Here is a 21,397-nt window from a genome sequence, read left to right on the forward strand (position 1 = left end):
AAGAAACCTTACCTGATGACGCATGTCAAGTCACCTAGCACCGCACCTAGCAGGTCTTATCAGATCACACTGGTGGATGTTTCTGCCTGCGAAGCCTCCATTCTCACTTTGAGTGAGGCACCCCAATTTTCTTTGGTGAATCCCCGTCCTCCACTCTTAGTTCATCTAGTTTGTGTCAGCAGACTCCACCCCTAACTCCAGAGTATTCCGCCCCCTTGCCAAAGTGTTTGGTCCAGAAGTGGGCATGTGACCCAAGCTAAGCCACTGGGAGTCTGTCCTGGGAGTTCTGCTGAGATCATTAGCTATAAGACGATTGTAAACCTGGGGCAGCAGCAGCCATCATGGACAGAGAGGCTGACGGGAAGTGAAGTCATGAGACATGAAAAAAGAGAAAGACACCAGTGTCTGGAGACACATTTTAAACCCCGAATCAATTTCAGAAATACAGGGCAATAAATTCAGCCTTTGGCTAGTCAGCCTGGGTTCTGTTTGTTTCTTTGTTTGTTTTTATCACTTGCAACCAAAAAAGTACTAGTTACTACAACCGTTCACTAAACACATCATGGGGACCCAACCTACAGCTCCAACCACACACCTCCTCCACTTTCTCCATTTGCTCAGGTCCTGCTCACACTCCAGACCCAGCTCAAATGTCGCCTCCCCCAGAGACTCCCCTGAAGGCCCCTCCACCACTCTGAAGTATCAATGTCACCTACCTCTGGCCTTCTCCCACTCTCTAATTATATCCTTGGGGTAAAGTTCACTAGTTTTTCACCTATTCAAAAATCACTGTCTCACTGTATTGTTTAAGAAATAAACATCTTGAATTGACTTAGAATTTCACCAATTCAAAATTGGTTTTAACTCGCCAAGTGCATTTCCTGAACCCCAGGCCTGACTGGTCCATGCAGGACCGAATGAGCTAGCACTTGTCCTTGGGGCGCTTAGGGTCTGAAGGTAACAATTTCCAATTTGGCTCAAGTCCAGGGTTGCAAAGATGGCAGTTTTTAAAATGTTATAATCAAACCAAGAACATTACTTTTCCTTGGGGATAATAATCAGTGACATTTATCAAGCCATTGCTTCACTGCATTTGGCATGCTCAAGCATATGTAATTTAATCCTCACCCTGTGAAATACTGTCCCACATTTATAGATGAGGAAACTGAGGTTTGGGGAGGTATCCCAAAGGGGTTACAGCACCAAATGGGGGGCTGGGATCTGACTTCTGTCTTCCTGTTCTCCCCCAGCTGATCTCAGCAATGCGTGAACACACTGTTTAGGGGAAGCTTGGAAGTGGTTTACAAATTGGCCACTTAAAGCTCAGAACCAAGTTGGTTGCTACTGGCTGCTCATGAGCCATGTGCCCACTTCTGCACGGGGACCTTTGCTCTGCCTACGACATGACCCCTGGTTTGCAGGCATCGGGTATCAGATTTACTGTGTTTGCTTCCGGCTGCCAGTGCGATCAGAGTCTTGGTGGCTAGTCTGCTAGGAAGGTGTTTCAACACACAACTGTTTTGAATATGGTAACTTCCCCATACGTCCCTGCCAAGGGTGGCATCCCAGTAGCCTGTTGATGGTAGATCAGAGGCCACTGAGCCTAGCCAATGGGTGAGTCCCAAATTCTAAGTTTGTGGGTAAATATGCTTGATTGACTTATTTATAAAAGTCCTGTTGCAGCACCTGTTTCATTCTCTGCAAAGTGGGGATGAAGAAGCTGCAGGGGCTGTTGTATGGCTGGAAAGTTACAGACACACAGTAGGTGCTCACTAAGTGTTCATTGTTTCATGTCCTCCCAGCCTTGAAGCTGGAGCCATCTTTCATCCACATGCAGGCTCAGCTGTCCCCTTGCCCCTGCTCAGGCACCTCTCCCGATCTCTGAGCCCCGCTAGAACTTCAAGGACCCAGTACAGCCCCATTGTGAGTGGAACCTGAACCAACCTGAGCCCCAGGCCAAAGCCCAGGCCCCACCCCTCGCTTCTCATTCTCCAGGCAACTCCTTTTCCCTCAAATCTGGCTCAGCTGCCACCTCTTCCAGACCGCCTTTGGAAAACCTGTCCGGATGTGAACTCTGACATGCCTCCTCTGGGCCTCCTTGGGCTTCAGAGGCACCCTTATCTCAGCAGTGTGTGGCGACTTCCTCTTTTCTTGTCCCATCCCCCAGGGCACTGTCAACATCCCCAAGACATAAACAGCATGTTGCTCACCAAGCAGGTCTGTCACAGAACCGGGGAACACTGCCTCTATACCAGGCACAGAGCCAGGCACCCTATAGAGAGTAGGCCTGTCTTGGAGGGAAGCCAGCAAGGAGGAAAGCAGAGGTAATAGCTGAAAAGTCCAAGCCCATTACATCAATTGAACCCCTAGGGTCAGCCCTTCCTGAGGCCAGTTACCCCTATACTTTGCAGTTCCATAAGCCAATGAACAAAGCCCCTTTTCTGTGTAAGCCTGTCTGATTTGGATTTTCTGTCACTTTCAACTAGAAGGGTCCTCGCTGACAAACTGAGGCTTGGTGGGGTGACCTGACACACCCAAGGTCACATGGTTAAGAAAGGAGCAGAGCTGGGACTCGCACCAGGCTGGGCTCTCAACCTGCTCCAGCAGCCTGACCATGCCCGAGTCCAGGCCCAGGTGACAGCTGGGCACAGCCTGGACACTCCACTCGGCCCGGCAGTGCCCTCTTCCCCAGAAGCAGCCTAAGTAACACTGACATGGATTTCTGGGCATCGGTTTGCTCATCCATCAAATGGAGCTAATGACTCCCTCCACTGCACCCCTTCCCCCCCACACACACACAGACTTTCACTGACAGTCAAGGGGCACCTCATACTGGCCTGGCCACCTAGGACTCAGTGAGTGGGGGCCACAGTGTGGGCCATCCCACCTGCCCTCCTCATCTCCTCATCTGTCTGACGGCCTGCAGACCCTGCTAAGCAGGCTCCTGCTCCAGCTCACGTGCTGCTCCAAGCACACCCCGCTCATACACGGCGGTAACTCCACTTCTGGGCAGGGGTCTTGAAGGCTGAACTCCTCCAGCTCTTTGATGGTGGGGGTGGGGTCATGCACACCCCCTGCTCACTCTAAGCCCAGGGGAGGGGCTCCAAATAGGATGAGGCTGGCAGGCCTCTGGGAGATGGGGGGCTCATTTCCCAGGAAAGGGTCATCTGGAGAGTATTCGGGGATGCACAGGCAGCCTCTTATGCAGGAGACCCCTCATGCTTCCAAGGATGCAGGCTTTTCAAGGTGCGAAGGGGGAGGGCAGGAGGAAGGCCTGCCAAGTCAGAATTTATTTGGTGACCACGAAGCAATCTCCTTTTATGCTCGAGCAAGTAGAGGTTCAGGGAAGGCCTGTGATTTGACCAGGCTAGCACAGGAGGATTGCAGAGCCGGGACCTGAGCAGGGTTTGTTGGATACTATTGTCTGCACAGCACGTCCCACTTGGAGGTTAGGAGGAGTCCAATGTAATGTTGAGCATAGAGGACCTCTCTTAGCAGAGCCAAGCTGAGGAGGGTCATGTTATAACTGGAACTTGGCCTGGACACTTCCAGATGCTTCCAGGAAAGGAGCGGCTGTGGATGCCCTTGGCTGTCTCTCCTCAAAGTCTGGATTTCTCTCCCTGCTGCAGGCCACACAACCCAGCCCACTTGGTGCGCTATGCTCAGAGCTCCAGGCAACCCATAGCCCCAGTAGGCCTCTGGCCTTCTCGGCCTACCACCTGCTCTCTAAATCAACTTCAAATCCACCTACTTCTTTTTTATTGTTTAACTTTGTTGCATCCTAAGCACTGATACCTGTGACATTGTGAATCTGGTGTGTTGGCTGGTTTTGTTGCCTGTTAAGCAATGTGTACCTACAAAAATAAAACATGTCTGACCAGGCCCCCCTCCCTTGCAGTCTAGCCCTTTCTCCTGCCTTTTTATCTGGTTTCTTTATCACTTTTGCATCCCCAGAGACAGCATAGTACTCGGCACACAGCAGGTACTCAGCACACAGTAGCTGTGGAATGACTGAGTTCATGAACGAATGAAATGGAGTCATGGAGGATTTCAAGTCTCCTGACTCCACCTGGCCAGTTCACAGCTGAGGACATGAAGCCTCGTGAGGAAAAGAAGTTTGTCTGAGGTCCCCAGGGAGCCAACAGAGACACCTGCTCCACAGCCCAGCTGTCCTCGCTCTTGGTCACACACTTTCTGCCTTGTCCTCAGGATATCCTCTGCCCAGCTGGACTGAAATGGGCCTTCCCTTCGGCCTCTCAGAAAGGCACCAGATTCCACCTCGCTAGGCTCCCCAGCTTGTGCCTTGAAGACTAACAAAAGCAGGTCCCTGCTAGAGACCACCGAGCTGAAGGCTGCAGCCCTGGGCTCTAAGCTGCCTGACCACTGGGGTCCTCCTACAGCCCCTGGCCACTGGGGTCATCAGGGGCTCTACAGATGGGTCAGGGGATGCCTTTGCTGACCTAGCTCAGAAAGCCGTCCTGAGAGCTCTCACTCCTGCCACCGAGCCTCTCCTCACTCTTAGGGGCCAATGGGGCAGATAGCCCCTCCTCAGCACTGGAGCCCAACCCACTGCTGACGGAAAAGGTGAGATCCAGTAACGGGGAAGTCATGAGATCACTTACCCCTGCCCCCCACACCCCAGACAGAGGCCACATGATGCACTTGGGGGGCTCAGAGTCACTCTGGGTTCAAGTCCCTGCTCCTCAACTTACAACCACTGTGGGACATTGCACAGACGCCTTGACAACTCTGGGCCTGGGTCTCCACATAACCAGCAGTGGTAGTGATTCTCCTTTTCAGGTTGTTGTGAGGGTTATATGAGGAAGCAGGACTAGGTGGGGAGTCTCCCTGAAGGGCAGGCGGCCCCAGGTCCCCATCTCATCACAGGGGACTTCCCAAGGAACAGCACCAAAGAGCCTCACCAAATCTCTCATTCTGTGTGTCCAAAGCTGCCCACCCACCTAGGGACTGTCCCCCAAGTCCCTCACGGACCTGGAGGTCTGCAGGTCCTCAAGGTTCTACTCTGGATCATTTCACAAGGAAGCTGAAGCTGTCAGCAGGTCATGGGGACTCCAGGGGACACTGCACAGATGGGGAAATGGCCCTGGGGAGCACTCAGGGGGAGACCTTCCCAAGGCAGTGTCCGCTCAGCATCAAGTTGACCCTGATGGACTGATGGGCGGCAGGAAATGCAGGTGCAGGAACCTGAGGGAGCCTTCTGCTCTCTCTGTCCGGGCTCCCATGTGCTTGAAGCTTATGCTTCAGGGGGTAAGGGGGTAGCAGCTCGAGAAGGAAATGGCACCAACCACACTCCAGGGGCCCTGGACAACTGTGTGACCTCTGCAGGCCTCAGTTTACTCAACTGTAAAATAGGGTTGTCAAGAGTCCCTCTTTCTTAGGGTTGTTGTGAGGTCCCCAGGCAAAGAGCCAACCAGCCTGAGGGTCTCTGGACTGTCCACCCCCACCAGTGCCTGGGGCTGGTCTAATGCCCAGGAGAGTGAAAGAACTTCCCTCAAGCAGCTGAGGCTGCCTTTCCAGGCAGCTGTGGGGAAACACTTGGGGTTCCTGAGCCCAGGGTGGGCCTGTGTGTCATCCAGACAGTGAGAACAGGTTGAAGAAAACAGTTCCAAGCAACAACAAAAACTCCGACGAAAGCCCAGAGACCCTAATCACAGCAGGCTGCCCTGACAATTGGCAGCCCCTTACAGGTTTCTCAGGTGGCTGAGACCCCCTCCCTGCCCTGGGCCAGGCGGCTGGTACTCACAGTGTCACAGGGGATGGGGCGGAGGTCTTCCTGAAGCCCCAGCACCCTGCCTGTCTCCACGGCCCCTGGGGACAAGCTGTGGGCCCTCCCCACCGCAGGGCCTGACATCTGACTTCCTCCCTGCTCAGCCAGCATCCGGGAAACCACGCCCCGGGGAGAGAGTGCCAGGCACCCTGGGGCCCCTGCCTGCCCTCCCTTGGGCCCCGGACACTGCCCGGGAGCTGCTTCCAGGTCTGGTCAGTCCAAATGGCCTCAACAGGCAGGCCCTAGAGGCTCTGGTCAATAAATAATACAGCTCCTTCCCTGGCCAGTCTCTAGCGGCCGATCGCGTTTCGAGGCCACTCGAGTTTCTGCGAGGCTGCTTTGTTCAGAGCACTGGGCCACCCTGGGTCTCTGACCACTCGGGTGCTAACACTCTCACTGAGGGCCAGCATGAGCAGACAGGACAAAAGTGGCCCTGGAGAAAGGCTGCCCTACTTATTCTGAAAGCAGCTCCAGCCCAAATGGGACCCAGGTTGGCAGGCAGCCTGGTCTCCTATGGCCAGGCCGGGCTCAGAGGTTTCCATGCACTAAGCTCCCTACACTGGTGGTGCCACACCAAGGGCCTTTTCACCATTGCCCCTCTGCCTGTCCGTCCCCCATTCTTAGAGGCCATCCCAGACCCCTTCTCCAGGAAGCCTCCTCTTCCATCTGAATTCCCACTGCCTGTCTGCCGGTTGCTCGTCTGTCTCCTTTTAGGTATTAATAATCATCTCTCTTCTAGAGAGTGGCCACTGCCTCCTAACTAGTCTCTCTGTCTCCCCAGCCCCTGCCCCTCCCTCTCCACAGTCTCATTTCCTCAAAGCAGCCTGAGTGATTGTTTCAAAAAACAGAAAGCACATCATTTCATTATCCTGCTTAAAACCTTGCCCCTCACCCCAGTACACACTCAAGTCCTCAAAAGGATCTGGCCTTGCTGACCTCAGGGACTGCACATTCCTCCCTGACCCCTGCCCAGCATCCCTAATGATCTTCAGGCACCCTCCTGCCTCAGGGCCTTTGCACCTGCTGTTCCCTCTGCCTGGAATTGCCTTCCCCAGGTCTGCATGAGATCACCCCTTCCCGCTACTCTCAACTCAAGGCCACCTTCTCAGAAAAGCCTTTTTTGCTTTTCTTAAAAAAGCTCTTTTATCGAGATATAATCCACTTTCCACAAAACTCACCCATTTAACGTGTACAAGTCAATGATTTCAGTATAGTCACAGAGTTGTGCAAACATCACTGCAATTTAGAACATTTTGATCATCCCAAAAAGAGACCCCGTACTAATTAAGCAGACACTCTTGTTTTCCCTGTGCCCAGTCCTAGATAAACACTAATCTACTTTCTGTCTCTATGGACTTAACTATCGTAGACACTCACATAGGCATACATGGAACCATGGTCTTTTATGGCTGGCTTATTTCACTCAACACAATGTTTTCAAGGTTTAACCATGTCACATCAGCACTTCATTCTTTTTTATGGCTGCATAACTTTCCATTGCTTGGATGGACCACATCAGTTATGAGAGTTGGGAGAGGCCTTTCTTTTTTCTTCCTTTTTTTTTTTGGAGTTTGAGTTTGAAATAATTTATTGGTATTTCAGTAAAGACATTCGTCTCTCCCACCTTGACCTTAGGTTAATATTTCATGAGTCAAGGAAAGAATATGTAGGAGAGGGATGTTATTTCAACATAAACAGTAAAATAGACAAAAATGAAAAGTTTGCCTGCGTTAAAGCAAGTTAAGTTCATGTGTCTTGATATAATTAAATCATGTAACTAAAATCTAATAATTCTACACACATTTCCATTGTTTGACTTGGGGCTTACTCTAACTTAAATGCAATATCTAGCTTATGATTTGAAACAAAGCAAATGCCCAGTAGGAAAAGAAGCAATGTTTTAATTTAATCTAATTTACTTTCAGTCAATAGTCCAGTAACATTTTCCTGCCAATACAATACTAGCTTCTCTATAAGGCTGTTCCTGGGGGCCAGAAAGTTTAGGTTAATGAAGAAGTTAAGTAAGAGAGTAATTACTTGCAGTTTAAACAGACAACACTTTTTTGCTTCCCTCTTAATGTGCTGATAGTTGTTTCTAAACATATACACAATTCTTAAAAAGGAACCATTTCTGATTTTTTAAATTATCTGTGACCTTTGGAAACTAATCACACGAAACTAAAAAATTAGCAGATGTCCCTAAATCTGTAAATAAAACATAAGTTACCTCTAATTTCAAACTCTCATTTATTAGTGTACCACTCAATCTTAAAAAAATAAATAAAAGGCAGATCCAAAGATAGGCTTGTACCATTCTTTAAAAAAGAAACTGTGGGCCGGCCGAGTGGCACGATGGTTAAGAACTGGCTTGGGACGCCAGAGGGCCCCCGTTTGGATCCCACATATGAGGGCCAGTGACACTGCCCTCCACAGCTAAGATGCTGAACAACAGCTCCACCTGGAGCTGGGCTGCCGTGAGTCGCCGGCAACGGCGTAGGCTGCAGCCCCTGTGGCAGTGGGTTGCCATGGGCTACCGAGTGTAGCCAGCAGCCAGCGTGAGCGGCCAGCAGCCGCTGTGAGCGGCAGTCCAGAGGCTGGCGACTGATCTGCCTCACCCGGGAAGAGCGCAATGATGGTGCCAACTTGGGCCAGTGAAGCAACGTCCTCCACAACTAGACTGAAGAACAAAACGACAGCAACTTGTCTGTTCCCCTTCCCCCAATTCCCCAGCACTGTTCCCATCCCCCCAATTCCCCAATAAAAATCTTAAAAAAAAAAAAAAGAAACTGTTCCTTTTAACTTTACACCCACCCACACCCCAATTTCAAAACACATCATTTAATTGTCTTGGTCACGCACATTCCAAGATAAGATTTTGTATTCCTCTCCCATAGGTTCTGGTTATCAAAAACCCATGCTTTCCTTTACTGAGGGAGTTTGGTCCTGCTGATGTTGGTGTATCCCTTCCAATATTCTTCATTCTCACCTTTGCCTCTGAAGGCATTTCCTCTGCTTCTCTACCTTTGTCTTTAGTAGAAGCTGCTGCTACTGAAACAGCAAGAGCTGGAACAGTTTCTGTAGGCTTCCTTGAAACAAGTTTAATGGACATGGCTGGGGCGTCCTTTATCTTGACTGCCCGTGGCAAATACAAACTCGGAGCTCTTCGCAGGCTTTGTTGGGAGGTCTGCAGCGGCTTCTTTCGCTGATCGCTTCTCAGCGCTTCGACTGGAACTGTTCCCTTCATTACTGGAAGAAACGGTCTTAGTTTTCACAGGTTTTTCTGCTTCTTCTTCAGGTCCTCAGGCTGCTCCATTTCGCTGCGGCTTCTCCTCTCCCACCTTCCCGTCCACCATTTTCCCACCGAGAGGGAGAGGCCTTTCGTGACCACCCCAGGTCACATGGCTCCTTCTGCTGCACTATCACCCCTCTCAGTTTTATCCTCTTGCCGCTAACCCCTGTCTCAAGATATCTTTGTGTACTTGTTTTATTGTTTCTCTCCCACCTGAACGTCAGCTCCATGAGGCCCAAGCTGTCCACCTTACTTATGGCTGTACCCCAGGGCCTAGCACAGTCCTGACACACAGTAGGTGCTCAGCCTTTCCCACCGTCTACTGCAGTTACCTGTGCCCTGCTGGATCTGAGTTCTTTGAGGACAGCACCTTACTCACCAATAATCCCCGAGTGAAACTAATAATACAAGGCGCTCAGGCCCCAGGTGTGTTGTCCCGTGGGTAGTGCCTCTCACAGTGGATGTTAGCTGGAGATGGGAGAATGTATACTGAGCACCTGGCACAGTGCCAGGCAGACAGTAGGTCCTCAACCCTGCACAGACTCCATGTGGGGGTGGACAATGGAGCAGCATGAAGCAGGGAAGGTGGGGGTGGGGGAGCAGGACTGCAGGGCTGAAGTGCTGTGAGTTCCATAGATGCAGGGTTGAGAAGCCACCAGAAGGACCCCTGTGTGCTCTGGGCACTGCCCAGAGCAAAGGGGTACAGCGCAAGGAGGGACAGGGATAGCTGGCAAGGAGGAGACTGAAAACCCATCCTCAGCCTCAGGGAGTTCTGGCCACTGCAGACTGAGCCAGGACGGGGAGCAGATGGGTTGGGGGCCTGGAATGCAGGCCTCAGTGTGATTGTGTGGGGCAGGCATCATGGAAAGAGAGATGCCGGCTCCAAGTGGGAAAGAATCTCCCTGCGTCCGAGCTGCCCAAGTGTGGCCTAGGCTAGGAGGCTGTGAGCGCTCTGTCCCAGGAGGTGCGTGCACATGGCCTCTTATTGAGGGGCATCAGATGGCTAATTGTCCTGGAAGTGACCTGGAAGATCCCAGAGCCTGGCTGTCAGCTGCTCCCCACTTCTCCTCCCCAGATGCACCACAGCAGGGAGGGGCCAGGGGTCAGGGTCTATTCAGCTTAGGCCCCACCCTATCCTCAGCCAGGATCCTAGGTGGGCTGCCCCTCACCACAGGGCAGCTCAAATGCCCCACTGGCCCTGGAAGTACAAAAAAATGACCTTTCGTTCCCAAAATAAGGCCAGGTGCAAAAGTGATTTTCCTGCCTGATGTCAGAAGCTGAGGCTTACTAGAACCATAGGCTAAGGCCTGTGACAGACAAGCCTGGGGGTATGAACTTAGAGATACAGCCTCAACACAGCACCCACCCTGCCCGGGGCAGGCCAACAGGCATCAAGTCATTGATTCTCAAAACAACCCTAAATGGCTTTAATGCAGTAGAAAGGGGCCAAGCCCGTGTTCTCCCCACTTCATCACTCTGCCTCCCCCAGCCGAGACTCAGAGGGAAGAAGGCGATAGGGATCACTGGGTGCTCCCCTGGGTGCTGAGCCAACAGAACTCATTTAGAACCTCCCCCAAGAAGCCCGCCCAGGCAGCACTGCTCTCCTCAGTTTACAGGAGGAAACAGGCCCCGAGAAGTTTAGCAGCTTGCTGGCCACTGCACAACTTATAACCCACCATTCCAGCTTTGAGACCTGGTGTGCCCAGCTCCTAAGTTGTACTGTCAGGAGGTGGCCCAGAGCCGGAGGGTCCCCTCTCAGGCCAAAGTCCCAGAGACTTGCCCCCGCTTCTCAGTTGCAGCCACTGAAACCCTGGGCAGAGGGCCAGGGCTGGCTGTGGCAGCCTGCTCCCCACACACCTCTCGCTTGTCCAGATGTGAGCAGCCCGGGCCAGGAGAGACGGGCTCATGTGGAGGGAACTCTGAAGACGCAAGTGGAAAAGTATGTGCTGTCCGATCACACCCTCCAGTTTGTCCCTGCGGCTGCCGCCAGCCTGCCCCGGGCTGCAGACCTGCTGACTTAGGTCTCCCTGGGCAGCTGAGGGGGATAGGGTCCTGGCAATGCCAGCCTGATCTGTCTATGTAACTCATGGAGCAGCCTTAGCCCTCTTGGGGGCCTCCAACAAAATGGGGTAGGGGACTGAGAAGCAGAACATGTCTCCCGCAGCCCCCAAAGCCCATTCTCCTCAGCTCACCTTGGAGATGCCCTGTACTAAGTGGTGCTAAGTGAGGGTTTGGGGCAAACCCAGTGCCAATTATGGTCCCCACACCTGCCCCGACTAATGAGGAGGCAGCTACCCCACCAGTGCTCACAGCAGCCCTGCAGTGCCAGCCTGCCCATCACCGCTGTCTGGCTACCAGTAGCCACAAACACTCTGTGAGCACTTGCCATGAGTCACGAAAGGCTCTACCCACAGCCCTGTCCAGGAAATTGAGGCATGGAGAGGCCAGTCTGTGAGCTCTGTGAGGCTGTGCCACTCCTCATCAGAGGGGTAAACCTCTGGCAGAGCACAGTGGGGCCTCCCAGGGCCCAGCCCGCTGCATCTTATAAACAACCCCTGAGGTTTCCAGTGCGCCAGTCGCCAGAAACTACAAGAAAGAATGAGACACAGGAAAATCCAGTGTTGTTAGAGGGAGAGACATATGGGACACTCGCCTCCGGCCTGGACTGGCCTCCAAAGATGTCTATGTCAGGTTCTAAGGAGGGACAGGTGGCTGCTGACTCACTCCAGGGATGAGCTTTCCTCTCTCCATTACCACAGCCAGCCAGCGTCACCATCTAAGAGAACCCCTCGGCACTCACTGTCTGCCCACCCAGGCCTGAGGCCAATCCCTGTAGTGCCTCCTGTCTTACCCACCCATCCATCCAGGCAGAGGACCAGGGTCCCAGACACTCTCATCCTGCAGCAGAGACAACTGTGGCCATTGTAACAGTGGCTTCGAATTAAATTGTGATTTTCCTGGTCCTGATGTTTCATTATTTAATTTATATAGGTATTTCCTATAAACTGTCACAAATATTTTGGGAAGGAAGGAAGGGAGGGCGGAAGGAAGGAAAGAAAAAGAATGAAAGAAGGAAGGCAGGCTTATATACTTTATATAGTAGGTAATGAAGAAGAAAGGAGAATCTTCTAGTCCTTTACCATTCGTAAAACTCCCCTTTAAGTAAAAAATATGCCCTTAGGTGTATCCAGATAGATGTCATCCAAATAGGCAGCTAGCTGTCTAAGCCCCTCCCAGGTATAGATCCTGGCCCCACCCAATACCCCTCTACAGATGAAGAGGTTGAGACCCTAGCTTTGCCTGAGATCACACAGGATCTGGCTTCCTGCTCCCTGGTCTGAGTCCTTTCAGCAGCCGCAGAGTCTGGAGCTAACCTCAGGGCGGGCGTCCCTTTCCCAAGGGGTAAGGAGCTCTGCTTCCCGCTCCAGTTACATCTCCCCATCCGTCCAACTTAGGGGAAGTACACTAACAATAGCAGCGGTAGCCATAGCTAACGCTCACCCGACTCTTGAGATGTGGCAGGCCCTGTTCTTTGTATATTACATCATTTAATCCTCACTAATCCTATAAGGATCTGTAGGTGGAAAACTGGCCAGATAGGTAAGGCCACTTCGCACTGCTGATAACGCCAAAGCCAGTTTTAAACTTGAGCAGCCAGGTGCCTGAGTCTGGGCTGAACTCAAACTTTCGAAGACTGCCATTGATGGTCCTATAAAACAGTCCTACACTGTGCTCTGAAGGAACGAGTGGAGCCCCATTGCTCTGATGGGTAACAGGCTCAGAGGCAGCAGACAGGGCCAAAGTCGCACAGCTGTGCACAGAGTCTATGTGTTATGTAACAAACACCAGTTCCCACATACACTAGGGAGTTTGCCAACCACACTGTACTTGCCCCTGGCCCCCTCCAGTGGGCACTCTGGGTCCCAGCCAAGTGCCTGCACACTCTCTGACCAGCCTTCCATTCTCCTCCCTCCCTCCCCACTAGAGAATGAGTTTTTCTGAAGAAGTCCTGGCCTGGCCTCCCTTTCCCCCCCTCCCTGCTATCCCTAGGCTGGGTCTGCCTTGGACCTCCCGGAGCCGGAGCCGATGCAAACTGGCCAGCCTGGTGCATGACTGCCGCACCCACCAGGCAATGGCCAAGCAGAGCTATGTCCACACATGCGTCCCCTGGTACCTGAGGGTCCTCACGGAGATGCAGTACTTCCACATAAGGCTCCACACGGCGCTGCCACCACCCTTCATGCCTGGCTAGGTGGGGGAGTGAGTGGCCAAGGAGCCCACAGCCACTGTCCTCCAAACCTGGTCTCCCAACCAGGGGCTGTCTCTCTTCGCTGGCTTTCAGGTCACTTCCTTCTTCATGGTGGGGAGAAGAAAGAAAAGGCCCAAAATCCAGGGGAGAAGGGGAGTCACTAGCTCCCACAGGTCCCAGTCACCAGCCTCACTGTCTCTGGGCCAGCCTCTGTGCACTGGCTCTGTTTGGCTGCTCCAGACCCTCCTGCACGAGCAGCCCTTGCACATCAGACCCTATGGCTTCTGCACACCCTTGTGCTTGCCTGAAGCCAGGAGACAGTGGTGGCTGGGGGCCAGGGCAGCAGTGAGTCACCAGGGGCGGGACAAATGAGGGGTGTCTGCCTTGAGGGAACACACACAGCTGGGCTGCCCGGAGCAGCCCAAGGGTTGGTCCTGTGTCCAGAGGCTGGCCTGGGAGGAGAGGCTGAGCCTGTGAGGGAGGTGGGCGGGGAGTCGAGGGCGGGCCCACATCCTCTCCCATTTCCCCAGAGGCCTAAACCCTACACCCGCCTGCCTGCCCACAGCCCGGCCCACCCAAAGCATTGGCCAGGACAGAGAAAGGGGCTGTCCTCCTGCTTGGCTCCTGGAGGAAGCTTGGGGTGGACGGAAAACAAAATAAAGACCAAATTAGGGCTGCTTCCTGGTAGAGTGGCCAGCCCATGAGGGTCTCCATATGGTGAGAAAGAAGATATTCCAGCCCATCCAGGCTGTCCCCTTGCTGTGTGAGGTGCTGAATGAGGCTGATGCCTCTATGGCCTTAATCTCCCTCTCACTACCTCAGGCTCACACAGCCCAGGACTCCAGAACCAACTCATATAATTCTCCCAACAGCTTTATGAAGTGGATTTTATTATCAGCCCATTTACATGTGAGGAAACTGAGGCACAGGTAGGGAAAAATCACCAGCCTAGGAAGTGATGGAGCTGGGATTTGAACCATGGCAGCCTGGTATGTCAAGTGTAAGCCAGCTCTTCTGGGTAGAGATGGGGGTAGAGGTGGGCCAGAGGGCAGAGGCCCTTTGTGTAGCCCTGGGGTCTGTGCCTGAGCTGGGCCTGGGTGTTTCCTGACTGGGCCCCAAGTGGAGCCCCCACCTTCACCCCCCACAAGCTGCTCCCAAGCCCAGCCCAGGGCAGGCAACTGGGGCTTCCCAGGCAGAGCCCCCAGGGACAGTGACTCATGGCTCAAGGTCATTGCTCACAGAACCCACTTGTCCCCACCCACAGCCCCTGGAAGTCCCCCAGAGGGCAGGTGGGCCCAGATCCTGGCACCCTGCAGGGCCCTGGGCATCAGGGACAGCTGCCAATGCCATCATGCCCCCATTTCACCCATGAGAAACCAAGACTGAGAGACGGGCATCACCGGCCCACAGACAGTCTGAGTCTGTATCTCCAGGTCAAAGCCTTGTCTGTCCCCGGGCCCCCTGCCTTGGTCCAAAAAAGATGGGAGTTCCATTTCAGATTCCAGCCTGATTTCCATAGCAAGGAGCAGCAGCTATGCACACATCTATCCCCCAAGCCAGGAAATAACTTTTTATCTGAAAGCAAGATGGTTTTCTGCAAAGGCTGTGGCCTCCCTGGGGGCCTCAGCAATCCAAATTCTCTCTCCTCACCATCAAAAGCCACCACAGTGGGTCCCTACCTGCCACAGGCACTCTTCTATAGAACCCTGGAGAAGTGGCTGATCAGCCTCAGCTTGAATACCTCCAGGGATGGGAAGCTCACTACCTACCCAGGTTGCCCATTTCAGGATCTCCACTGACCTAAGGAAACGCTTCCTTGGACACAGCCTGTCACTTTTCACACTGGCCTCACTTCCTTGTGCCACACAGAATAGGACCTTCATTCGAGTTTACCTGGTCTGTCACACACTAGTAGAAGTTTTCCCAGCATCTCTTGTGGGTGGAGGCAGCCTCTGTTTACACATCTATATCCCCTCACTTTTATATTCACCACCCACCCACCCACCTCTACAACCAACCATCCACAGACTTACTCATCCATTCACAAATACATCCACTTCTCCCTCCCTCCCCAACTCTCCCTTCCTCCCTTCCCCCTGCCCGGCTCCCTCCCATTCATCTATCCACCGGCCTGTCCATCCCCTCACTCACTCCCCTCTATCTGGGTTGGCCCCTGTCCACACAGGGTCAAGAGCTCTAGCAGGGGGTTGTAGAATTTCTTTCTCTGCTTGAGGCATCTTCTTAAAGATGCCTTTCCCTGCCAGCCCTTTGCCTCTCACCTAGCCCTCCAGGTTTCCATCACATCCCTGGCAAATTTGAGGCTTCTCTACCCCAAGCCCTCCTGTTGCCCACCAGGCACTGATTTCCCTGTCTCCTGGGGCTTACAGCCCCAGGCTCTGGGATTCTGCCTCTGACTTAGGGGCAAGCGGCTGCTCCATGTCTTCCTGTCTCATCCACAACATGGGTGCACTCCACTCCATTCCCACCTGGAATGTGGGCTGGAGGTGATGGGGCTTTTTAGGCCAGCATCAGCTCCCTACCTGCTCACTGGATCTCTGTGTGCCCTCTCCCGTGGTCTCCCTGCCTTCAGCCCATCTCCCACTGTCCACCATAGGGTCATTTTAACACCCACCACCATCCTCATGGCTGAACTTCACCCACAGAAGAAAGGCCAAGCCTCGGCTGGGCAAACAAGGCCCCTTGCCATCTGCCATCTGCATTGAACTTCTTGACACCTGTAAGCAGCCTGCTCTAGCCACACCCCTAGCCCTTCTGGGCCTCCTGGCCTACCCACCTGAGACCAGGAATTCTGCACACCTGTACCAGTTACAATCCATGTTCCCTGCAGCTCTCCACTCTGCTCTGTGCCCTCTGTCTCCTGCTGGGTGTGGCCAGTGGGAAGCACAGGTAGGAGAGCAGGAGGCAGAGGAGACAGTGGTCAGTCAGCGTCCTAGCTGCCCAGGTCCTCCTTCTCTCCTGTGGCCCTCTGCAGCCACAGTGCCCAGCAGGCAGCCCTTTGCACACAGCTCTCTCCTGCTGGGTTCATGTACCTGTACCTTCCCTCACCTTCAGGCCAGGGCTGGTAAGGCCTCCCCACTATTGCCAGCACAGACGCTACCCCGTCCCCCGCAAGCTCTCCCAACCCCAACCCCAACCCCTGCATGCAACCAGCAATGCATACAAACTCATTTAGGGAACTTGCATCCTGCCATGACCCAATACACTACCCTTCTAGTTGCCGCACATCTAGAAAACCAATTATTCATTCACTTGCTTGCTACTTCATCCATTCAACGTGTATTGGCTACTTTACTCTGTGCCAGGTACCACTTGAGGACTTAGTGAGGAAGGTGGTGAAGCCTAGGAAGAATATTCTGATGGAAGGAACAGCCAGTACCAAGTAAGCAAATCAGTAAAGATGACTTCCAGCTGTGATCTGTGCCATGAAGAAAACAAAGCCAAAGAGTTTTCTGGTGATAAGCTTCGCCTGGCTCCCTCCTCTCCTGCCCCGCATCCACTCCATTTCCCCGCCCTGAATTGCATTACCTGTGTCTGGGTCTCTCCCTGGCACTGCTCTGAGAGCCTGTGGAAGGTGGGGAGAGTTTCCATGCAGTTTGGCGCACACTCGAATGAGCCTCCACAGTAACTCTAGGGAGTGGCCATCCTTCTTATCTCCCTTTTTGGCAAATTAACAAACTGAGGTCCAGATAACTTGCTCAGGGTGATCTCTAAACTCAGCTCTGACTCCAAAGCCAGAGCTCTTTCTCCTGCATCAGGCTGAGAACAAAATGAGTCACTATCATTTATATTTGCATACCTCCACTGGAGCCCAGAACAGGGCCAGGTACAAGGTGGGCACTTGAGACACACACCGACCAAGTTGGCCGAACATCAAAACCTGTAACTTTCCTGGTCCTTAAGTAGCATTTGCCTTGTGAAAAGGGGATGCCAGGATGCCCCTATTTTCCAGATGGGAAATTGGAGGCCCATGGCTAAGAAAGAGCATTGGGTCATATGGGACCACTGGTGAGCTCCTAGCCTCCTTGGTGACTGGCCTTCCTGAGTTCTGCCTCAGGACTAAGAAGCCACTAATACTTGTCTCAGGCCACTAGGAAGCTCAGGGGGCATGCAGGGCTGACCACTGACTCAGGCCGGGTGTCTGGGAAGCCCATCTCGGGGAGCACAAGCGTCAGCATCCAAGCACCGGGTTGGCCACGCCGACCTTCACTTCACTCACTATGCAGAGAATGTAGTAACAAGGGTAGAAGCAAGGACCAGGGCAGCTGATGCTCACTCAGCCTCAGGCGGGAGGCCCAGCGATGAGGACAAGTGATGGGATTCCAGATATATTCTCGAAGCAGAGCTGGTAGCAGCTGCTGATGGATAAGATGAGGAGGGCAGAGTAAAAGAGGTGAAGATGGTGCCTGGGTTTCTGGCCTGAGCAACTGAGAGAATGAAGGTTCTATTGATGTGATGGGGACATGGGGCCAGCTAGTGGGGGGCATGTGTGGGGGGATGATCAGGTGGGACAGAGTGGTAGGAGCTACACCTGGTCCAAAGGAACAACCGTTGCTCTGTAGGAGCATGCTGTCTGGTTTTTCAGAAGTCAGAAACCCAGATTTTTGCATAAAAGCTCTTGATTTTAGATGTTTGCAATAAATTCAAATTTAAAATGTCATGTGGGCTAATCCCATGCAAGCCAAATAAAGCACATCTGTGGGTGTCTGGCCCACAGGCCAGCTCTCATGCTCTCTTCCTTCTCACCCTGTAAGATTCACTGAACTGTCACTTTCTCCAGGAAGCTGCCTATGATTGGTCCAGCTCCAGAGACACATGTGGCTACACACAGCCACTGTTGGGCTGAAAAAACCAGCCTGGGAGTGATTTGAGAGTGGATATAGGGTTTGTTCATCAATTTCTCATGCCCCCAGCAAATGATTTGGCCCAGAGGAGTTAAAGAATGAATTTCTGATGAATGGATGACCAAGTCTCTCACTTGATCCCTCTGCCTTTTATTTTGCAAATGAGGAAACTAAGGCCCCCCGAGAAGGGACTTGACCTGCCCAGGGTGGGATATGGGGTCAGGGCCTGCTCACTGTTCAACCTCTGTTTGCCCCTGAGACCGGATGGGCAGGAAGTACAAAGACAATTGCACAATCTTATCAAGTTTTGCCACTGGAGGGAAAAACAGGATCCTGGGCAGCTCCTGAGTGTCCGGGGGAGACTGTTCCAGAGATGTCTCTCCAGGAGCCTGCCAACTCGGGTCAGGGCAGAGCCAGACCCTAGGACTGGACACCGCTTCAGGTGGCCTGGCTGTGGGACAGATGGAACCCCAGAGGGCAGGGTCTGACATCAGCTGTCAGTCAAAATGACAGTTCCCTTTTGGCCCTGGAGAGGTCAGACAGTATCAGGGACCTTTAGGGATAATGCCCAGATATGCCACATAGAGAAATCAGACAGTGGACACAGTGGAAGCCCCAGCCCAATTCCCCAATGCTGGAGATGAAGAAATCGAGTCTCAGAGGTGTGACTGCCTCCAGGGGGGCTTTGTGAAGACCCAACACAATGAAGAACTGATGCTGTGTGAAGTCATGTGGAGGATGATGAAAATAAAGCACTGCTCTTCTTAGCCTCCAGCTTCTAAATTTTTCTGGGTGTGACAATCTTTAAAACTTCCAGGGAGAGACATTTCACTATCATCCAATAGTAATAATACCTAATGGTTATTGAGTGCTCACTACAGCCAGGGCCCTACATGTGATTAACTCACTGAGTCCTTAGGCTCATCCTATGAGGTAGGTACGATTATTATCTCATCTGTAGAGTGAGAAACACACTAAACAGGATTTACAAACATGCCCAGAGCTACACAAATAGGAAATGGCAGAGCTACAATACGAACCCAACCAGTTCTGCTCCAAAACACACTGTAACCACTATGCAACATAATTTTCCTAGTCTGGCATGGAAGTCCTTCTCAGTGTCTAATCTAAATCCCTTTTGCTGCAAGCTGTGCCCATTCCCTAGCTCCTTCTTGGGCAAAGGAGAAAATCTATTTCATTTGACCCCTATCCTGTGCTGAAAGACCTAAATTCTTTGGACCCTGGCTCTTAGCTCCCTGAGTCCCGGCATACAGATTGAGTTACCCCAAACAGGAACCCTTCTGTTGGTTGTGTACAAACTTCCTTCAAAGATGATTGGTAAGGATGAAGCACCCTGGGTCTGGACCTCAGCTTCTCACCGGCCTCACTGCTTCCTTGCTTCCTTTCTTTTGCAGCAGCTGCCTCAGAGCCTGGTCCCAACACCCCGACTGTCCAACTCTGTATCCTGCCTAGCTTTCTCCATGCACAAGGCAGTTCCAAGTTCATCCTCACCCCACCTTTCTGGTGCAGACTCTCTCCGTGGACATTCTAATGTTTAATACTATTTAATATTTTCCATTAAAATCACTTGGCTTAAAAAATTGGACCCAAGCTTCCTGATCTAACTCCCAATTAATAGGAATTATGGGAGACAGAGGAACAGGTTAAATGATACCACCGAGGGATGTGATCAGCCAAAAACTGAGTGTGGGACATGCTTAAAGGCAAATGGCCCAGTTTTCTTCAACAAATACACTGCAAGGACAAAAAAGTAAGAAGCAATTCTGGATAAAAGGAGACTTAAGAGACACATGCAGTATGTGGATCTCACTGGGATCCTGGTTTGAACAAATCGACTGTAAAAAGACATTTTTGGAGACCACTTGGGAAAGCTGAACATGCAAAATACTGTGGAGTACGTGGAGAAAAGATGAAATTGCCCAGGTGAAGCACTGACCTCTAGTGCAGGTGCATGATTCACGGTGGAACCCTGAGAAGCCATTCTCTCCACTTCCAACTGTTTCAAATTTACAATAAAAAGTTAAAAAGCAACGGGCAAAAACCAAATTAACTGGATTTCACCCCTGAATACATTTGTTTTAAAAGGAAACTTTATATCACTCTCCTAAATGGAAAACTAGTATCACTTGCTCTAAGTAGAAGGTTACCATGAAAACAAGACAATGTTATTCAATTTCAGGCAGATACTGTTTCCTGCCAAAGGTGCTGGGCTTAAAACCTGTCCTGTCTTTGTTTCAAAAAAGCTCTGGGAGAAGTAAACTTCCTCTCATCATGGGCCCACCTGTTGGAAACACTGGAGTACAGGTAAAGTCCAGGAAACACATTCTCACGTTCTGCTTTTCCTCCTGCAGTGGGCGGAGGGCTTCCTGCATCACATGATCCAAAAGCTTCAGAGCTGGGATACAGGGGAAGAACCTGAGGCCCAGAGTGGGGCAAGCACTGCCCAAAGTCACATGGCATGTCTGTGGGGGGGGGGAACACCAGGAAGGACAGACTCCAGGTTTTCTGACCATTGAAACTTTCCCTTGTTCAGAGATATTTATTGAGCATCCACTGTGTGCCAGGCATGGGGGATGGGAGGGCAGGGGCGAAGAGACAAAGTCCCATGGAGCCGGCATTAGGAGGCTGGGGCTGGAGGAGGCAAACGCTAAGCAAACGAATGGGATAATTTCAGCATTGTTGAGGGTGATAAAAGAAAACAAAACTGGGGTACATGAAAGATAACAACTAGGGAAAGGGGGTGTTATGACAGACAAGGTGATGGGGGGGGGCCCTCTCTGAGGACATGACATTTGAGATTAGACCTGAAGGACGGAGAAGTGGCAGAGAGGCAATCTAGTGGAGGAGGGCTCCAGGAGAAGTGAGAGTCTGAGCACATGTAACCAGGCCTCAGCAATTCCTGACTCTTTTAAACTTAGTATCTTGAAGTAATTTCAGACTTACAGGAAAGGTGCAAGAAGACAAAGAATTCTTATATATCCTTCATCCAGATTTCCCACGTTAGCACTGTATCGCATTTGCTTTATCATTCTCCCTCTCTCTCTCTCTCCCCCCCCACACACACTTTTTTAAATTGTTTGAAGTAGCTTACCTCAAGCCCCTGCTACTTCAGAGTATTTTCCCTAAAAACAAGGACATTCTCTGCCATAATCACAGCACAATTTTCAAAGTCCATATGTTAACATTGG

The 21,397-nt window shown here is 51.9% G+C and overlaps 1 protein-coding gene and 1 pseudogene across 3 annotated transcripts in view; both read right to left on the minus strand.

Moving 5' to 3' along the window:
* IQSEC1 (IQ motif and Sec7 domain ArfGEF 1) overlaps positions 1–21,397 on the minus strand; it is a 149,823-nt gene that overhangs the window by 115,254 nt on the left and 13,172 nt on the right. Inside the window, exon 1 of one of the 3 annotated variants that reach the window (XM_019632937.1) lies at positions 13,252–13,629. The exons of 1 other annotated variant lie outside the window; for it this stretch is intronic. In XM_019632937.1, the coding sequence (XP_019488482.1) occupies positions 13,252–13,319 (68 nt within the window). In that variant the 5' untranslated portion in view covers positions 13,320–13,629. Of the gene's footprint in view, positions 1–5,764; positions 5,856–13,251; positions 13,630–21,397 lie in introns of those variants that run through there. One more of the 3 variants, XM_019632942.1, reaches the window with a different exon arrangement.
* LOC109376806 (PEST proteolytic signal-containing nuclear protein pseudogene) lies at positions 8,627–9,452 on the minus strand (annotated as a pseudogene).

The sequence above is a fragment of the Hipposideros armiger genome, unplaced genomic scaffold (assembly GCF_001890085.2).
Source record: "Hipposideros armiger isolate ML-2016 unplaced genomic scaffold, ASM189008v1 scaffold_1200, whole genome shotgun sequence".
NCBI classification, from domain to species: Eukaryota; Metazoa; Chordata; class Mammalia; order Chiroptera; family Hipposideridae; genus Hipposideros; species Hipposideros armiger.